This window comes from Mesoplodon densirostris, chromosome 1 (assembly GCF_025265405.1).
Source record: "Mesoplodon densirostris isolate mMesDen1 chromosome 1, mMesDen1 primary haplotype, whole genome shotgun sequence".
NCBI lineage: Eukaryota > Metazoa > Chordata > Mammalia > Artiodactyla > Ziphiidae > Mesoplodon > Mesoplodon densirostris.
The window spans coordinates 11,985,247-12,002,427 of record NC_082661.1 but is presented as its reverse complement, the minus strand read 5'-3'; the positions used below and the strand labels follow the sequence as shown (position 1 = coordinate 12,002,427).

The 17,181-nt window shown below is 37.6% G+C and overlaps 1 protein-coding gene across 3 annotated transcripts in view; it reads left to right on the top strand.

The window, feature by feature from the left end:
* SEC23IP (SEC23 interacting protein) overlaps positions 1-17,181 on the top strand; it is a 45,709-nt gene that overhangs the window by 17,727 nt on the left and 10,801 nt on the right. For all 3 annotated transcript variants that reach the window (XM_060098815.1, XM_060098806.1, XM_060098811.1), the window contains exons 6-15: positions 226-346; positions 1,324-1,413; positions 2,278-2,419; positions 3,642-3,850; positions 4,218-4,336; positions 4,964-5,116; positions 6,492-6,587; positions 10,931-11,125; positions 15,446-15,601; positions 15,987-16,089. In XM_060098815.1, the coding sequence (XP_059954798.1) occupies positions 226-346; positions 1,324-1,413; positions 2,278-2,419; positions 3,642-3,850; positions 4,218-4,336; positions 4,964-5,116; positions 6,492-6,587; positions 10,931-11,125; positions 15,446-15,601; positions 15,987-16,089 (1,384 nt within the window). The remainder of the gene's footprint in view (positions 1-225; positions 347-1,323; positions 1,414-2,277; positions 2,420-3,641; positions 3,851-4,217; positions 4,337-4,963; positions 5,117-6,491; positions 6,588-10,930; positions 11,126-15,445; positions 15,602-15,986; positions 16,090-17,181) is intronic.

Genomic DNA, 17,181 nt, shown 5'->3' with positions numbered 1-17,181 from the left:
TCCAACATAAGCATTGGAAATAACGGTATTGATTTACTTAGTTTTAATGGTTACTGAACACTAGCAGTACTGTTACAAAATTGACTTTGGAGGAACAGTACAAGTATCTGATTTATAAACTATACTATGAAGTAGTTTATTATGTATTGAGATAAATTATTTAGCTAATAGTGGGAATGAATTTGGTAGTGAGCTCTGTCATAATCCTTCTCTTGTATCTTGAAGGTTATTGTTCAGTTCCAGCCCTCATCAGTACCAGATGAATGGGGGACCACACAAGATGGACAGACAAGGCCCAGGGTTGTAAAGCGTGGAGTTGATGATAACCTTGATGAAATTCCTGATGGTTCGTACAGTTTGTTTAGGACTAAGGTCATTTTTAGACTTCTCTATTTTAGAAAGATGAAAAAAGGAAACAGTTATTAGGATTACCTGCCATAACATGCAGAAATCAGCCAGGTTGGCACAGATCTTTCCTTTTTATTACTTTTATATCTGTTTGTTCTTTAATTTAGAATTCTGGTGAAGGTGCACAAACCATGTAATATAGATTCTAAAATATATATTGTGAAGAAGCACTTTGCTTGTTGAAACTAGGCTTTTGACAATATTTTTGGGCTTGTTTTGTCATGCCTCAACTAGTTTGTATCACTTTAGTGCAGGAGTGGTGAATTTTTTCTGCACAGGGCAAAGTAGTAAATAGTTTAGGCTTTGCAAGCCATGCAGACTCTGCTGTATCTCTGCTCAACTCTGCCATTGTAGTGTGGAAGCGTTTGTGTGCAAACAAATGGGCCTAGCTGTGTTGCAATAAAACTTTATTTATAAAAACAGGCAGTGAGCAGGATTTGGAAATAAATGTACTCATATTATTAATCTGTATGAAATAACCAGAGTAAAATAGTAGATTTAACTTGGAAATGTTCATGTATGGTATGTATGAATCTAACAAAGAGAAGGGTTTTGGGAAAAGATTTTGAAGTTTTATTGAATTTGAATCTCCATGTGGGGCTTAGTGCCCTGGGGAGTTCTGAAGAAATTACAAGGTTATGGAGCCTCTACAGGTACAAAACTGATGATCGTCATTGGCTCATAGCTTCTGGGATCAGAAATGGCCTGCTTCCTCCACTCCTTGGTCTAGTTCACTGTTATTTGCCAAGGTGGACTTTGAACTGCCTTCATCTGATTTTGGCGAGTTTATGATGACAAAAGGGGGATTGAATATTGCTATTCAATTAAGAAAACCTAAACAGTCCCCAGCTTGTGTGTGTCTATGTATGTATGTATATATGCATGGATGAATGTCTTTCTTTCTTTCTTTTGCAGGGGAAATGCCTCCAGTTGACCATTTGGTGTTCATAGTGCATGGCATTGGACCTGTGTGTGACTTGCGCTTTAGAAGCATTATTGAATGTGGTAAGCGTTAATCACTTTATTTCATGAAATGATTGGAGAACTACTAGAAGTTTTAAACCTTCATTTTTAAGATGGTTTCCAGCTGTATACTGTTGGCTGAGGGACTGTGAGAGGAGATTTAAATGATCATTGGGAAATATTACTTTGTACTTGATTTGCTCTTATGACATTTATAACTCATAAAATCCTAGATTGTGAAGAATTAGAAGGGATCTTGGAAATAATTTAGCCTTTTTGACAGCCTCTGCCTGAGCACTTCTACCCACTAGTAACACCTGTGCGTTGAACTGATTTATGGTGAATTCGTTGTGAGAAGTTGTTTAAAGGAACTGTGACTCTGCCTGGTTTACTTAAATTTTGGAAGTTTTATTTTTATGTTTGTAGTAATAGTTCACATTTATTGAATACTTGGTATGTACCAAGTATCTTGCATGAGTTGTATCATTTAACCCTCACAATAACCCTTTGGGGTATAGGTGCTGTTACTGTTAATCTTTACTATTAGGTGAGGAACTGAGGCCCAGAGGATGAGTTAACCTCTCCTGTGTCACAGTCTGTAGGTTCTGGAGCAGGTAATTTGATTCCAGAGTCTACCCACAGTGTATCTCTGCCTCCCAGTAGTGGTAGTTGAGCTAATGTTTTTCAGTCATTTATATATTCCTGTAAAATAATGAAACATGAACAAGAACTTCTGAAAGGTTGGGTTTTTTTCTTTTTTGGACTAATTTTGTCAAATTTTTTTTTTCTTGAAAAGTTTGTATTATAAAAAATACTGGCATAAATGAGGTAATTGCTAACTACTTAATCAAGCTAGTAAAATTTAATCAAGCTAATTTGTCTTCCCTGATTTTTTTTTTTTTAAAGTGGATGATTTTAGGGTGGTTTCTCTCAAATTGCTGCAGACACATTTCAAGAAATCTTTAGATGATCGGAAAGTAAGCAGAGTGGAATTCCTTCCGGTTCATTGGCATAGTTCCTTGGGTGGGGATGCCACAGGTGTTGACAGGTTTGTGGATTTTGATAGCTTGGTTTTCAGATTAGTCAAACTTAGATTGAAATTTTAAACTATAATATAAAGTAGTTTATTATGACTTCAACAAATACACTTAAAGGCTTTATATACTTGCTCTGACATATGATTAAACACTGTTAAGTTTATGTGCTACTTTGTGTGTGCACATGCACATATATATGTACATATGTATGTGTGTATTCCTATTGTAAATATTTAAGAGAATCTAAGAAACTTAAGCTGGTTTTAAAATACTAATCTATAGTGGTTCACACATGGGGCTGTCCTGTACACTATAGGATGTTTAGCAGCATCCTTGGCTTCTACCCTCTAGATACGAATGGCGCGACCTTACCCTTAATTTAACAACCAAAAACGTATCTAGTCATTGCCAGATGTCCCCTGGGGATAAAATCGCCCCTGGTTGAGAACCACTGATGTAGATTATTGTTTCTCAGTGGAGACTCTTCTGGCAGGACAATTCTGTGTCATGTAAGACTATTGTGTGTATTGTAGGCCATTTAATATCCTTAGTCTAAATGCCAGCAGCACTTACCAGGCACTGTGACAACTAAAAATGCCTCCACTCAGTTTGGAATGCTTCCAGTTGGGAAGCACAGACTTAGAAAATATTTATCCTGGGGACACAGGGCTAATGACATACTTGGATTTTAGTGAACGTCATGATGTTTCAGGGCACATGCTTTAATAAAACTAACCCTACAAACATTCTATTCCCTCCATGTGAGGCCCTGTTATGGGGGTGTTTTCTCTGTCTGTGGGTATTCCTGAAGTATGGCCATTCTCAAATCAGGATTTTCATTCCATTAAGCTCCTTTTTTACTTATTGCTACATTCTCTATTGTCCTGGCCACCCACAATTTTTGTCAGGTATCCTGATTTCCAGTAAACTGGAAGAAAAATGGAAGAGTAGGCGTTCCTCTTTAAAAATGAATTAAAAATCTTCACTTTGGCCTTATTTTATATGATAACTTCAGAGAATCCCCAAGTTCATAGTATAGTTATAGGCACAAATGAGAACTTTTTTGGTTTATCTTGATTTGTTTACAGTAACTGTCTATAAAATCAACTCATAATTAGTCTGTGGGATCTTTTTTTACTTAGTGTATTTTCAGGATTCAAAATTGAAACTTTTAAAAACCGATAAATTTAAGGTGCTTACTGACTAAACATACTTCTTTTTCTTTCTAAACAGGAATATTAAGAAAATCACTTTACCAAGTATTGGTCGGTTTCGTCACTTTACTAACGAAACCTTGCTAGACATTTTATTTTACAATAGCCCCATCTACTGTCAGAGGATTGTGGAGAAAGTGGGGTTGGAGATAAACCGTCTGTATGCACTCTTCATGAGTCGGAATCCAGACTTCAAAGGAGGGGTCTCTGTTGCTGGTCACAGTTTAGGTAAAACTTCCAAATATCCACATTTTAAATACAATTTTTGTTGAGTCATCACTGCTTTCAGTGTGGGTGACATTGTTAGTTCAAGATTTAGAATTATAGATTTTAAGTTTTATAAAGGGTAGAAATAAATGCTTTGAGTTTACATTCTGCCTTATTTGCCTTTCATGTTACCTAGGAATGCTTTATATTTTAATTTATTCTACTACTTGGTAAAACAAGAATATTGATTATCAGATCTTGATTAACATCTAACTTTATTGACTTCTGCTTGGGACTTTGAACAAAAAAAAGGAGGAGAATTTATTTAGTGTTATAAAAGCACCTAGTACATTATTATAAAGCAAAATCCTTCTTTTTTTTTCTTAAGGTTCTTTGATATTGTTTGACATCCTGTCTAATCAAAAAGATTTGAATTTATCAAAGTCTCCTGAGCCTTTAGCTGTTGCTAATGGAGTTGTGAAGCAGCCACATTTTCAGGAAAAGCAGGTATGGCCCAATTGACCTCTAGATTAAGAGTGGGAGCTGAAGAGTTTTCCACAATCTGAACTGATTCTATGTAACAAAATACCCTGAGCTTTAGGAGTGCAATGGTATCATAGAGCTCATTATTTGAGTTTCTCACTCGTCTTCCTTATGTATTATAAATTTAAATGTGAGAGACAGTTTATGGTTTCTTTAAAAAATGTGAAGTAGGGCCTCCCTGGTGGCGCAGTGGTTGAGAGTCCGCCTGCCGATGCAGGGGATGCGGGTTCGTGCCCCGGTCTGGGAGGATCCCATATGCCGCGGAGCGGCTGGGCCCGTGAGCCATGGCCGCTGGGCCTGCGCATCCGGAGCCTGTGCTCCGCAACGGGAGAGGCCACAACAGTGAGAGGCCCACATACCGCAAAAAGAAAAAAAAAAAAAAAAAAAAAAATGTGAAGTAAAGTAAATTATTGTAGGAAATGGGAGCATGCGTGATTTACTAAGTTTATATACTTTTTCAGAATATTCAAACTTTGGATAGCAAACTGCCAAAAATTATGATTTGTGTATAGGACAGAATTAAGATTTTTCCATAGATCAGAAGACATTTTATGGGAACTTTGTAATGTTCTCCCAACTTTTTTTTAAAAGATACCTGAAGAGCCAAAGCTGATGTTGGATGAGTCTTGTGACCTTGATGTTGAAAATGAAGAAGTCTTGACTTTGCAAGAAACTCTGGAAGCACTTAGCCTCTCTGAATACATTAGCACTTTTGAAAAGGAAAAGATTGATATGGAATCTCTGGTACTGATGATAGTTTGATTCATTTTTGTCTAAAATTGTTTTTCCTGTGTATGAGATTGAAAATTAATAAGATTTAAACACTTTTACATCACAATGCATTCAGATAAGGCAGAGACTTAAAACATTTTTAAAAAGTTGAAAAAAAACAGGAGAACTTTTTTTAATAATCTGGGAAGGCTTTTCTAAGTATGACATAAAACCCAGAAGCCATAAAGGAAAAAGAATTGCATAGCAGGGGATGGCATAAACAATATCTAAAGGCCAAAAATAGGTTAAGACTGTTTGCAAGGCACATTATAAACAAAGGGCTTATTTTCTTATTATTCAAAGTTTCTATAAGTTAGTTACACAAAGACCATCAACACAATAGGAAAATAGGCAAAGAATATGAACAGATGATTTTCAGAAAAGAAAATAACAAATGACTTCTTATCATATGAAAACTCTTAAGAGAAATATAAATTAAAAGTGCAGTGAGGGACTTCCCTGGTGGCGCAGTGGTTAAGAATCAGCCTGCCAATGCAGGGAACACGGGTTTGAGCCCTAGTCTGGGAGGATCCTGCATGCCGTGTAGTGGCTGGGCCCATGCACCGCAACTGCTGAGCCTGCTCTCTGGAGCCCGCGAGCCACAACTGCTGGGCCCGTGCACCGCGGCTGCTGAGGCCCTCGTTCCTAGAGCCCGTGCTCCGCAGCGAAAGGAGCCACCGCAATGAAAAGCCCGCACACCACAACGAAGAGCAGCCCCCGCTCGCCGCAACTAGAGAAAGCCCGCGCGCAGAAACAAAGACCCAATGCAGCCAAAAATAAATAAATAATTAATTAAAACAAAAAAGTGCAGTGAGGTTTTTTTAACCTATTAGTTTGGCAAGAATATTAAGGGTTTGATATTAACATATTATGTGGTCAGGATGAGGGGAAATAGGTACTGATGATAGTTTGATTCATTTTTATCTAAAATTGTTTTTCCTGTGTATGAGGAAAGAATTCTGTACAACATGCATGTATTTTCTGTTAAAAATTAAAAGAATGGGGCTTCCCTGGTGGCGCAGTGGTTGAGAGTCCGCCTGCTGATGCAGGGGACACGGGTTTGTGCCCCGGTCCAGGAAGATCCCACATGCCGCGGAGCGGCTGGGCCCATGAGCCATGGTCTCTGAGCCTGTGCGTCTGGAGCCTGTGCTCCGCAACGGGAGAGGCCACAACAGTGAGAGGCCCATGTACCGCAAAAAAAAAAAAAAAAAAAAAAAAGAAATTAAACAAATTGGATATTCAGTTGCCTTAGATGATACGGTTTCTTTTCATAATTTCCTTTTTTTAAATTTCAGTTCATGTATCATTATATTGACTAATTAATGTGCTTGTTTGTTTTCTTTTAAAGCTTATGTGTACAGTGGATGACCTGAAGGAAATGGGGATACCCCTTGGACCCAGGAAGAAGATAGCTAACTTCGTAAAACATAAAGCAGTCAAACTGGTAAAGTTCATCTCTGCACCTAAAAGAAAAAACTCATCTGTGACTAGCTTGTTTATATTTTGGAAGTTTTTGTTAACACCATCATGGTTAGGTCAGCTACTGTGCTCCCTGCCCAAGGGCACAGTAATGGAGTTGATGGAAGGCCTGACTTGGGAGTCAGCCAGAACTGGATTCAAATTCCAATTAAATGCCAATTCCTGGTTTTCCTGGGACTGAGCAAATTCCGGGATGAAGGACTTTGAGCCTTAGAATTGGTATTTGGGAATTTCCCAGTGCAACAACTGGGTAAGTCCTGGACAAAAAGATGACTTGGTCACCCTGATTCCCAGTTCAACCACTTATTAATTACATATTCATGAGCAATTTGCTTAACTTTTCTGGCCCATGGTTTCCTTCATTTATAAAATGGGAGTGATAATGCCTTCCTTATAGGATTGCAGTGAGGATGAAGTAATGCATGTGTAGCTTATCATCCAATAAATGTTAGCTCATTTTCTGTCTTCCCGGTCCTTCTCACCATCTAGAGATAAGAAGGAACACGGATACATTTCATTAATTAATAACCAAAAAGCAAAAGTCAACAATCCAAATCAGAGCAATAATAGCGGCAACTAGAAAACATTTCAAAAGAATAAAACTATTGGGAATAACTCGTTTAATTTTCATTAAGTTAACTTTACAGAGATTTTCTGTATACTTAGAAAGATTAGGTAGCCCTTAGGGTGGCTGTTTTATTTTTATTGTATTAACATGGTCTTCGTTGATCCTTCCATCTTTTGAACTTCGGTGGTTCTTTAATTTGTGTTACTTCTTTGGAACTTAACATATGCCACTTCTTTATATGTAATATGACTGTAAAGTCATAGGACTGATTTGTTATGGTTAGCTTAAGCAGTTGAGTTCTGCATTTTATGAGTATATCTTTTGGATCAGGCATGTGCTGAGTTCTTGGGATTTGGAGATGAACTGAGGGTATTGCTGTCTAGTTAGGGGGAGCTTGTGCTGTCAGAGCCAGGTGAGGCCTGCCCGGGAGAGAAGGGGCTGGGGTTGGTGAGAGAAGACTTCTCCAAGGTGTTGGTACTTGAGCTTGAAGGAAGGGTAGGGCCAGGGGAAATGGGCTTCCGGGAGTGGGCAAGTGTTTTTCTGCAGCGGAAACAGCAGTCGAGCTGAGAATAAGGTAGAGCACAGGGTCCCGAGGGCCCGAATGGCAGATGTGGCAGATGTCAGTTATGAGGGAGTGGTCCTCAAACACGTTTTTATGGCTGTGAAAGTCATGGTGCTTTTAAACTAACATCATGAAATGCTTACTTACTTACTAATTTTTATCACAAATTATGATTTAGCACCAAATCATCTGTTTAGTCTAAAGTTTAATTTTTACTTCAGAAATGTTAAAATTTAAAACTATGTGCTGTAAGCCACATTACAAAATTTCAACCATGAGCAAATGTGCTTATAATGATTTTTTTAGACATATTGATTCCTTCCTGGTTTTTCCATTAATATTTGCTGTCTTTTGCTGTTGGCTAGGGCCTACTGGCTGATAACGGAGTACTAAAGGAAAAAACAATTGGAGCAAATCTTAAAGTTGAGACAATTCTATTATCAACTTGAATTTTATGTTAATTTTGTGTGTGTGTGTGTGAACTGGGCCACATTTTTAGCAGCAGTGTAAGCCACTGGTTCAGTTCTAAGGGGACATGGTGTGAGAACCACTGCTGTAGGTCAGTGGAGCAATGAGGGCAGTTCCATGACGGGGCTGGTGTTTTAGGGAGTTCACTTGGTTACAGTGCGGGGATGGAGTTGGAAGGGGATGAAGCTAGAGGCTGTTAGGAATCTCCGGGCCTAGTCACTGAAATTATGCAGTGACTGATTGAGAGATGATAGGGTTGTAATAGGAAATGGAAAAGAAAGGTGCAACTCAAAACACATTTTAGACACAGAATAGTGTCTTTGATGGTTGATTGAAGGCAACAATGAAGATTGAGTTGAGAAGCAATATCTCTGGTGAGCACAGTGGTCACACCAAAACCAGGACACAAGCGTGCTAGTGTTGTTCTTTTCCACCAGGCTGTGTTCTCCAAGTGTGAACATGTTCATCTCCATGCGCACATCAGTGAAGCACAGGCCTGTAAAAACACAAAAAGAACAAATGAGAAGCTATGTTTCCAGGTCCTACATCTGTCCCTGATTTTATTTTGTAAATAAAAGGAAAAAAAGTAGAAAAGTATTCTATAGTTCTTGAAAAATCTCTAGAAGGAGCCTGGTTTGGCTCCTGTAGTAGCTTGGATATATAAGTAATGGCATTTTAAGAATGTTTTGAAAGGAGTAAAACTATAAAGTCATCTTATTTTTTAAACTCAAAAATAATTGCCTCTGGATGGACCATGAAACTTTCTCAGCCGTGTTGCCATTGATTGCTCTGTTATTCCTAGTTAACAAGGTGCTGCCAGATCAATAATAAGATAAAATGGTGCCTCCTATTGATTTAGTGTAACCGAAATAATGGAACCAAAGTTAGTTAGCCTGTTATTTTAATAAAGAGGTCAAATATTTGTGACCTGAGCTTTTCTTTCCCCTTTGAAAACCATCTTACTCATTTTCCTTGGAAAAGGAATAATTTTTAGTGCTGGGAATATTGATACTCGAGTATGTGTATTTTGGCTCACTTTGTTTTAAAGTTATTGCATGTGTCTAGGAGGGGAAACAGAACAGCAGTTCGCAGTAGGACAGTTTAGGATCTGTTGAGACAGCTCTCTTAGCAATTTAGATTGTTAAGTTCTATGAGTATAATAGGAGGTACTTCCAAGTGAGAAAGCAAATTTAAACTGAAGAACCTTGAACATGTTCTTCATTTTGGGTTTTAGGTTTAATCTTGTGGTTCCTCCAAAGGGCAGAGATAACGAAGCCTTCCAAGACTTCAGCGGTGGAATCAGTTCCCAGCTGGCTGGTGGAGAGTTTTCTTTATTCTGTATTGCCTTTGAATTAACCAATTGGACTTGTTTCCAGGTTTCCTGGTGTTTGGAATTTATTGATAGACAAGACCAGTTTGGCCAGCTGTTTTGTTTAGGCACTGTCAGTAGCTGTTCTTTTTTTAAAAAATTAATTATTTAATTTTTGGCTGCACCATGAGGCTTGTGGGATCTTAGTTCCCAAACCAGGGACTGAACTCAGGAGCACAGCAGTGAAAGCGCTGAGGCCTAACCACTGGACCACCAGGGAATTTCCTGTCAATAGCTATTTAAACAGAGACTTAACACAGTCATTCACAGCTTGGGGAATGAGGGCCAGTGAAACCCGTGAATCCACCATGATGGTTGTTCACATTCCCCTCACATTGTTGCTGCTGTATCAGGGTGTGATCACAAACCCACCCGAGCAGATTTTATCTCATTACTACAGAGGTACGCCTGTTCTGTAGATGCTCCCAAAGATTTTCTTTACTTATTTATGAAATGCATAGATCTTGAGTATTCACTACAGTAAGTTTTGACAATTTTTGCGCCTGTGTAATCACCAGCTAAAACAAGAACTAGAACATTTCTGTCACTCAGATAGTTCTCTCATGCTTCTTTCTGGTCCACTCCCCCTCCCATACAACTACTATTCTGAATTTGATCACTATAGGATAGTTTTGCCTGTTCTAGAAGTTTATATAAATGGAACCAACACTGTACACTTCTTTGTATCTAGCTTCTTTTATTCAAAATAGTGTTTTTGAAATTCATATAATTGTTGTTTTATTTGCAGTTTACTCCTTTTTATTTCTAAGTAGTTATTCCATTGTATGAATGTACCACAATGTGTTTATCTGTTCTTCCCAGAATGCTTTTGAGGAAAATTTGTCAGTGGCTCCGTGTAGACATAATGGTGTAAAGATGTTGAATGAATAAATTTCTCTTAAGTTACACATCTTTATAGGAAGTATATATTTTACCCTTATATAAAGTACTTCTAAATTATTTGGCTAAAGTTGATCACAAAGGAAGAAGTTGGCATTTTTAAAAACTTTAGTAAACTTTTAAATTACATAGAAAAGTGGAGAGCAAAGAATATACTAATAGCAAATATTTAGATTTAACTGTAGCTGTTTTGCCACATTTTGCTTTTGTTCTTATTTTTCTTTTTCTTAAGAATTTTAAAGTAGATTATAGGCATCATGGTATTTTTTTCCTTAAATATTTAGTATGTATGTCTAAAAGGACATTTCCCTCATAATCACAATACCATTATTATGCTTAAGAAATTACTAATCATTCCTTAATATTGATATAGATATTTCATAGTGATAGCTGATAACTTTTTTCCCCTCAGTTCTATTATGAAAATTTGGTATTTCACAGGAACAGAAGAAAGCATCAGAAAAGAAGGCAGTGATGGCTGCTTCGACAAAAGGACAAGAGGAAAGTGCTCAGAAAGCTAAAGAAATGGCTTCTCCTCCCTCAGAATCTAATGAGTCCAAGAGGAAACTCCCACTCGGAGTTTGCGTTTCTTCTGTGCACGTTGATTATGAGTCTTTTGAAGTTGGCACTGGACAGGTAAGTTAACATATTGACTTGGGCCATGTATTTTATGTTGGGATCACATATCTGTATTTTTGGGGTTAGCTTTAGATTCTTTAAATACTTATTCAACAGTCTTTTTTGGTGGGGGGGGGAGAAAACTGAATTTCTCTTAATAAAAATTGTATGCTTCTTTCATAATGTTCGAAATGAGGGACTGAATGTGTACTGAACATATCACCTAGCTTTTGAAATTGTCCTTATTCAATATTTTTCACCCCTTATAATTTTATAGCATTTGTGTCTTAGCCACTAGCAATGGAAGTGGTGATAGTTAGAAAATGATTTTCAGGATATAATTAAACTTCTGTGAGAGATGCTTGCTGCATTCCCTCAACTTACGTTTTTTATTACTCATAATTCTTCCCTGGGGGAAATATTCCTGTAAAAACCTACCAAGTAGTTGATAATGCTGCATTTAATGATATATTGTTTCTCAATGGCTAAAAGTATTAAAATCTTTTTAGGCAATATTACTTTCAGTATATTTATAGTTGTTTTTATGGTTCCATTCTCTTAAGTGAGTTCATGACTGATTTAAAGAAGGCAGGAAATGTTATTGGATGTTTGCTATAGCCTGTTAAAGCTTTTAAGCCTAACTCATTCATAAAATTTGCATTTTATTTATTTATCTATCTATCTATCTATCTATTTATTTATTTAGGCTGCGTTGGGTCTTCGTTGCTGTGCATGGGTTTTCTCTAGTTGTGGCGAGCGGGAGTTACTCTTCGTTGCGGTGTGCAGGTCTCTCATTGTGGTGGCTTCTGTTGTTGCGGAGCACGGGCTGTAGGCACACGGGCCCTTGAGCACAGACTCAGTAGTTGTGGCGCACAGGCTTAGTCGCTCCACAGCACGTGGGATCTTCCCGGACCAAGGCTCGAACCCGTGTCCCCTGCATTGGCAGGCGGATTCTTAACCACTGCACCACGAGGGAAGCCCAAAATTTGCATTTTAAAAATGTCTCTTTTTAAACATGAGCAAACCTGAACAGGTTCTAGCAAATTAAAGGCAGGTATTTCTTCACCTACCTGTGAAGGTTGGAGTGTCAGAGTTGTGGAACCAGGGGCTCCGCGCCATGAGGACACTCTCACCGCCTGCCTCTCCCTGGGAGTTGGCCTTCTCTTCCAGTGAACCTGGAATGGTGGGTGTCAGTGGCTCTGGGCTCATCTCCTTATAGCTTTATTACCCTAAGAGGTAAAGGAATGTACCCTGATAGGTCCAGTTAGGAAACTTTTAGGGAGGGATTTTATTTGACCTCGTTTGAGTCTCAGGTCCATTCTGGACCGATTCTTGTTGCCTGGGGAATGGGGCATGGTTTGATTGACCCAGCCCAGGTCACATGCCATCTCCTTTGTTACCCAAAGTGTTGTTGTGGTAATCCACAGTGTGCATCATTCATTGCCAGCAAGCCAAGAAATACTGATTTAAGCAAAAGAAGAGGGGAAAAAAAATTCTCTTAACCAGGACTAATCACCATTAGCAGTTTGAACAAGGCCTTCTAGACTTTTATTTGAGCATATATTTACATATATATTTTAACAAAAATGGAAAATACTAGAACATCATACATATCTTCCTTGACTTACGATGGGGTTATGTCCTGATAAACCTGTTGTAAATTGAAAATATCCAAAGTGAAAAATGCATTTAATATACCTAACCTACCCAACATCATAGCTTAACCTCACCTACCTTAAACGTGCTCAGAACACTTAACATTAGGCTATAGTTGGGCAAAATCATCTAATACAAAGCCTATTTTATAATAGGCTGCCATAACAAAGTATCACAAACTGGGTGGTCTTAAGCGCCAGAAACTTACTGTCTCACCGTTCCGCGGCTGAGGTGTCAGCAGGGCCTTCTTCCTCTGAAACCTATAGAGGCATCCTTCCTTGCCTCTTTCTAGCTTCTGTTGGTTTGCCGGCAGTTGTTAGCGTCCTTTGGCTTCTGTGTGTATCACTCCAATCCTCCATCTTCACATGGCAGACTCCCGTTGCCTTCACATCATCTTTCCTGTGCATGCCTGTCTCTGTGTCCAAATTTCTACTTTTTATAATAACATCAGTCGTATTGGATTTAGGGCCCACTGTAATGCTGTAAAGACCCTATTTCCAAGTAAGGTCTGAGGTACTGATACATTTCTCTTTGGGAGGGAACACATTCAACCCATAATGTTGGACATGTAGGCAGTTTTTCATTCTTTTAAGCAATCCAGTGAAAAACAGTTTTAAACCAATTTTCTGTGTACATTTTTTATTCTTTCTTTCAGTTAAATAACTGGAAGTATTTATAGCTGGGCCAAAGGACGTGCACATGAGAATGTTATTGCTGCTTGCCCCTGGAAAGGTTGTGCCAGTTTGCACTCCAGCTGGCAGTTTATAAGATTGCCTCTCTCTCCTCTCCCTCACTAGTACTGATATTACCATTCTCCTTTAAAAATATGTAGTATTCTTACTTGTGTAACTTCTTCTAAAGAAATAATTATTTACATGAAAATAGATTTTAATTTTTTTTTAGTATTTCATTTATATCTTTTTTTTTTTTTTTTTTTTTTTTTTGCGGTACACGGGCCTCTCAGTGTTGTGGCCTCTCCCCTTGCGGAGCACAGGCTCTGGACGCGCAGGCTCAGCGGCCATGGCTCACTCATTTATATCTTTGATAACTGTATCTCACTGTATTTCTTTGAGCACTAGAGAGGTTAGATGTTTTTATCACCTATTTTTTAGGCTTTTTTGTGTGTGTGTGAGGTGCTGGTTTACCTATTTTTGTATTGGGTTGCTTTTCTCCTACTGATAGTTAAGAATTTATATATTAAGGATATTGGCCCCTTGGTGTAAATATTTTTTCCAGTTTATAATTTTTTTTAACTTTGTTTTTTCTTCTTCTCTTTTTTTTTTTCTGGAACTGGGGGAAGATACATAATCTTGAGAGTATTTTGTGGCCCTCATCAGTAGCAGAAACTATTGAATTTGCAAATATAAGGGCAAACAAAGGGATGTGAAGTCTAGACTTTGTTAGAAGGACAGCCTAGTTAGTAGAAAGAGCATTGGTTTTGGAGTTAGAAATCCTCATTCTGCCGCTCACGTGTGCTCCTGGGTAAGTGACATCACCTATTTGGGCTTCACTGTCTTCGTCTGATAAGTGGGCACGAGGGTTCCTGCCATGCCCTTCGCTCTCAGTGGACCTCTGTCATGCACTTGGATTATGCCATTGTTCTTCATTCTCAGGATAGTAAAATGATGAAGACTTATATTCTGTCACTGAGCAACAAACAAAAGAGCTTTGTAAATTATAGAGTGCTGTCCGAATGTGGGTGCTTTCTCTCACTCTAGGCAGTTCTCAGTGAACTGAGAGGTTTCCCCCAAACAAGAGCTCTTTTGGGATAAATCACATTTCTTTCTTTTTTTTTTTTTTAACATCTTTATTGGAGTATAATTGCTTTACAATGCTGTGTTAGTTTCTGCTTTATAACAAAGTGAATCAGTTATATATACACATATGTTCCCATATCTCTTCCCTCTTGCGTCTCCCTCCCTTCCACCCTCCCTATCCCACCCCTCTAGGTGGTCACAAAGCACCGAGCTGATCTCCCTGTGCTATGTGGCTGCTTCCCACTAGCTATCTATTTTACGTTTGGTAGGGTATACGTGTCCATGCCACTCTCTCACTTTGTCACAGCTTACCCTCACATTTCTAATGGAAAGAAACATGCCTAATGAATGAGGGTGATAGTTATAATAGAAGTAACAGTCATTGGATGCTTAAAATATGCTAAGCACTTTATGTGGATTAGGTTATTTATTTTTCAACCACATTATGAGTTTGGTGTTGTTATGATCCCCATTTTATAGATGAGGAAACTGAGGTGGAGGCAAGAGAGGTTAAGAAACTTGGCCAGGGTCAGTCACACAGTGAGGAGTGGAGTCAGGATTCAAACCCAGGCAGTTTGATTCTAGAGTCTGTAGTTTTGACCACATTTATAACTAAAATAAATATAATACTTCCCATACACTATATATTTTATGCTTTTTACTTACTTCTTACTTCTTTATACAGTAAGTAAAAGTATAGTCAGAGGATGTATTAGTATGTAAAGATTTCAAAAGGAAATTTTTTGGTCCTTTGCAGCTAGCAGCAGCTGTCCGTGACCGGTTATCAGCCCTGTAAGCCACACCTTGAGGGGCATCATCTATTTTGGGACGCTTTTAATTAAGTGCAGTTCCAGTTTGAACTTTTGAATTTTGTATTACATGACATTGGAATGACCATCTTTCATTGTTTTCTGATCCTTTCTAGGTTTCTGTTGTTTACAGCTCCTTAGACTTTGAACCAGAGATTTTCTTTGCCTTGGGATCTCCAATTGGTATGTTTCTCACTATTCGAGGAGTGGATAGTATAGATGAGAACTACAGGCTTCCTACCTGCAAAGGGTTCTTCAATATTTATCATCCAGTGAGTGAACTGCGTTTACTTATATTTTGAAGAAGACAAAGCACCCGTCCTCTTTATCCTAGTAGATTCCCAGATTCTTATTTCTTAGGAATTAATACTGATTTTGATTTTGTACAACTCAGCTCTCTGACCTAAAAAATACAGTCTGATACTTTCCAATAAACTTTTCTACCAAAAAGCCTTTGTTCAAGGAAATAATTTTCTTGCTTTGCTTGCCAAGTAATTTTACCCGCAGACTTGAAAGTCTTCTTATAATTACCAGTATTTGAATAAGGTGTGAAAAGAAAATCAAAATCTCTGGTTTGCCAGATACCTGTTTTCTCACTCAACTAAGATATGTAACTCAAAACAGCTTTTCATAGATTTCTAATTCTTCTATTTATAGCTTGATCCGGTGGCATATAGATTAGAACCTATGATTGTACCAGATTTGGACCTAAAAGCAGTTCTCATTCCACATCACAAAGGCAGAAAAAGACTTCATTTAGGTAAAAAGCAAATACTATAAAAACTTGTTTCCTTCCTGTCATTTTGTAATCTGTCATTTGTAATGAATTGTGTCCTTCCTGTCATTGGTAATGAGTTATGAAAATTTTAACACTAAGTTCTTATTTATTTAAATGCCTCCATTGTTCAGAACATGTTTACTAATTATTTGCAGGAGCTGTAAAGTTATGAATGAGTTCCTTCTCCTTAATGATTTCTCCTTGATAACATTCTAATTGTTGACATAATAAGGAATGGAGAAAGTTGGTAATAAAGTGATGAGGTGCATAGATTTTGATAGAATTTGGTTATAGTTTTTGGAATTGGGAAGCAAAGTAACTTTTGAACTAATGACCAAACCATCAAGAAATAAAAATTTGATGATAAGTCAAGCAAGCTGTTTTTTCCTTGCTAACTAAACAAACTTTTCCTATTAAAAAAATTCATTAAACAAAATGGATTGATAATAATTCCAAGTAGGGTTTAGGTTTCTTTATGCCTATTAATGGTGTATAGTACTTCTTATCCATAGGTTTAAAAGAAGGAACAGTGATCATGCCCTCTTATTTTAAATACCTTTCTTTTTTTTCTAACGTTGCACCATGCTTTATAAACACAATTAACTCTTTTGAAGTTAAATGAGAAATTTCATACGCTAAGGCTATGAATTCATATATTTTTTATTAGACAAAAACAGAAAAGCTGAAGGGGCAGGAGTTTCTTCATTTTTAAATTAGAAGTTTAAATTGTGGTTATATCAGAATCTCAAATTCTCAAAACCATTACACCGATACGTATTAGAAAAACAATCATCTTTTTAACCTTGTGGGCCCATTTTTTAACTTACAGTAAAAAAAAAAAGCACATAAATGTACTTATAACATTTTTATGGTATTTGAACTCCTTTTTTTTTGGAGAGAGGAAATGTATAGGTTTAGGCTGGATCAAGTTTAGTTGTTAAAAAAAATGACAGAATAAGACTCCTCAAAACATTTTAATACGTTGGAAGTTCTTGGCTGAGAAACTCCATATATTTGACATTTAAGAGAAGAGTAAGAGGTCTTATCCTGTCTGAGAATAGTATAACTTTTGTT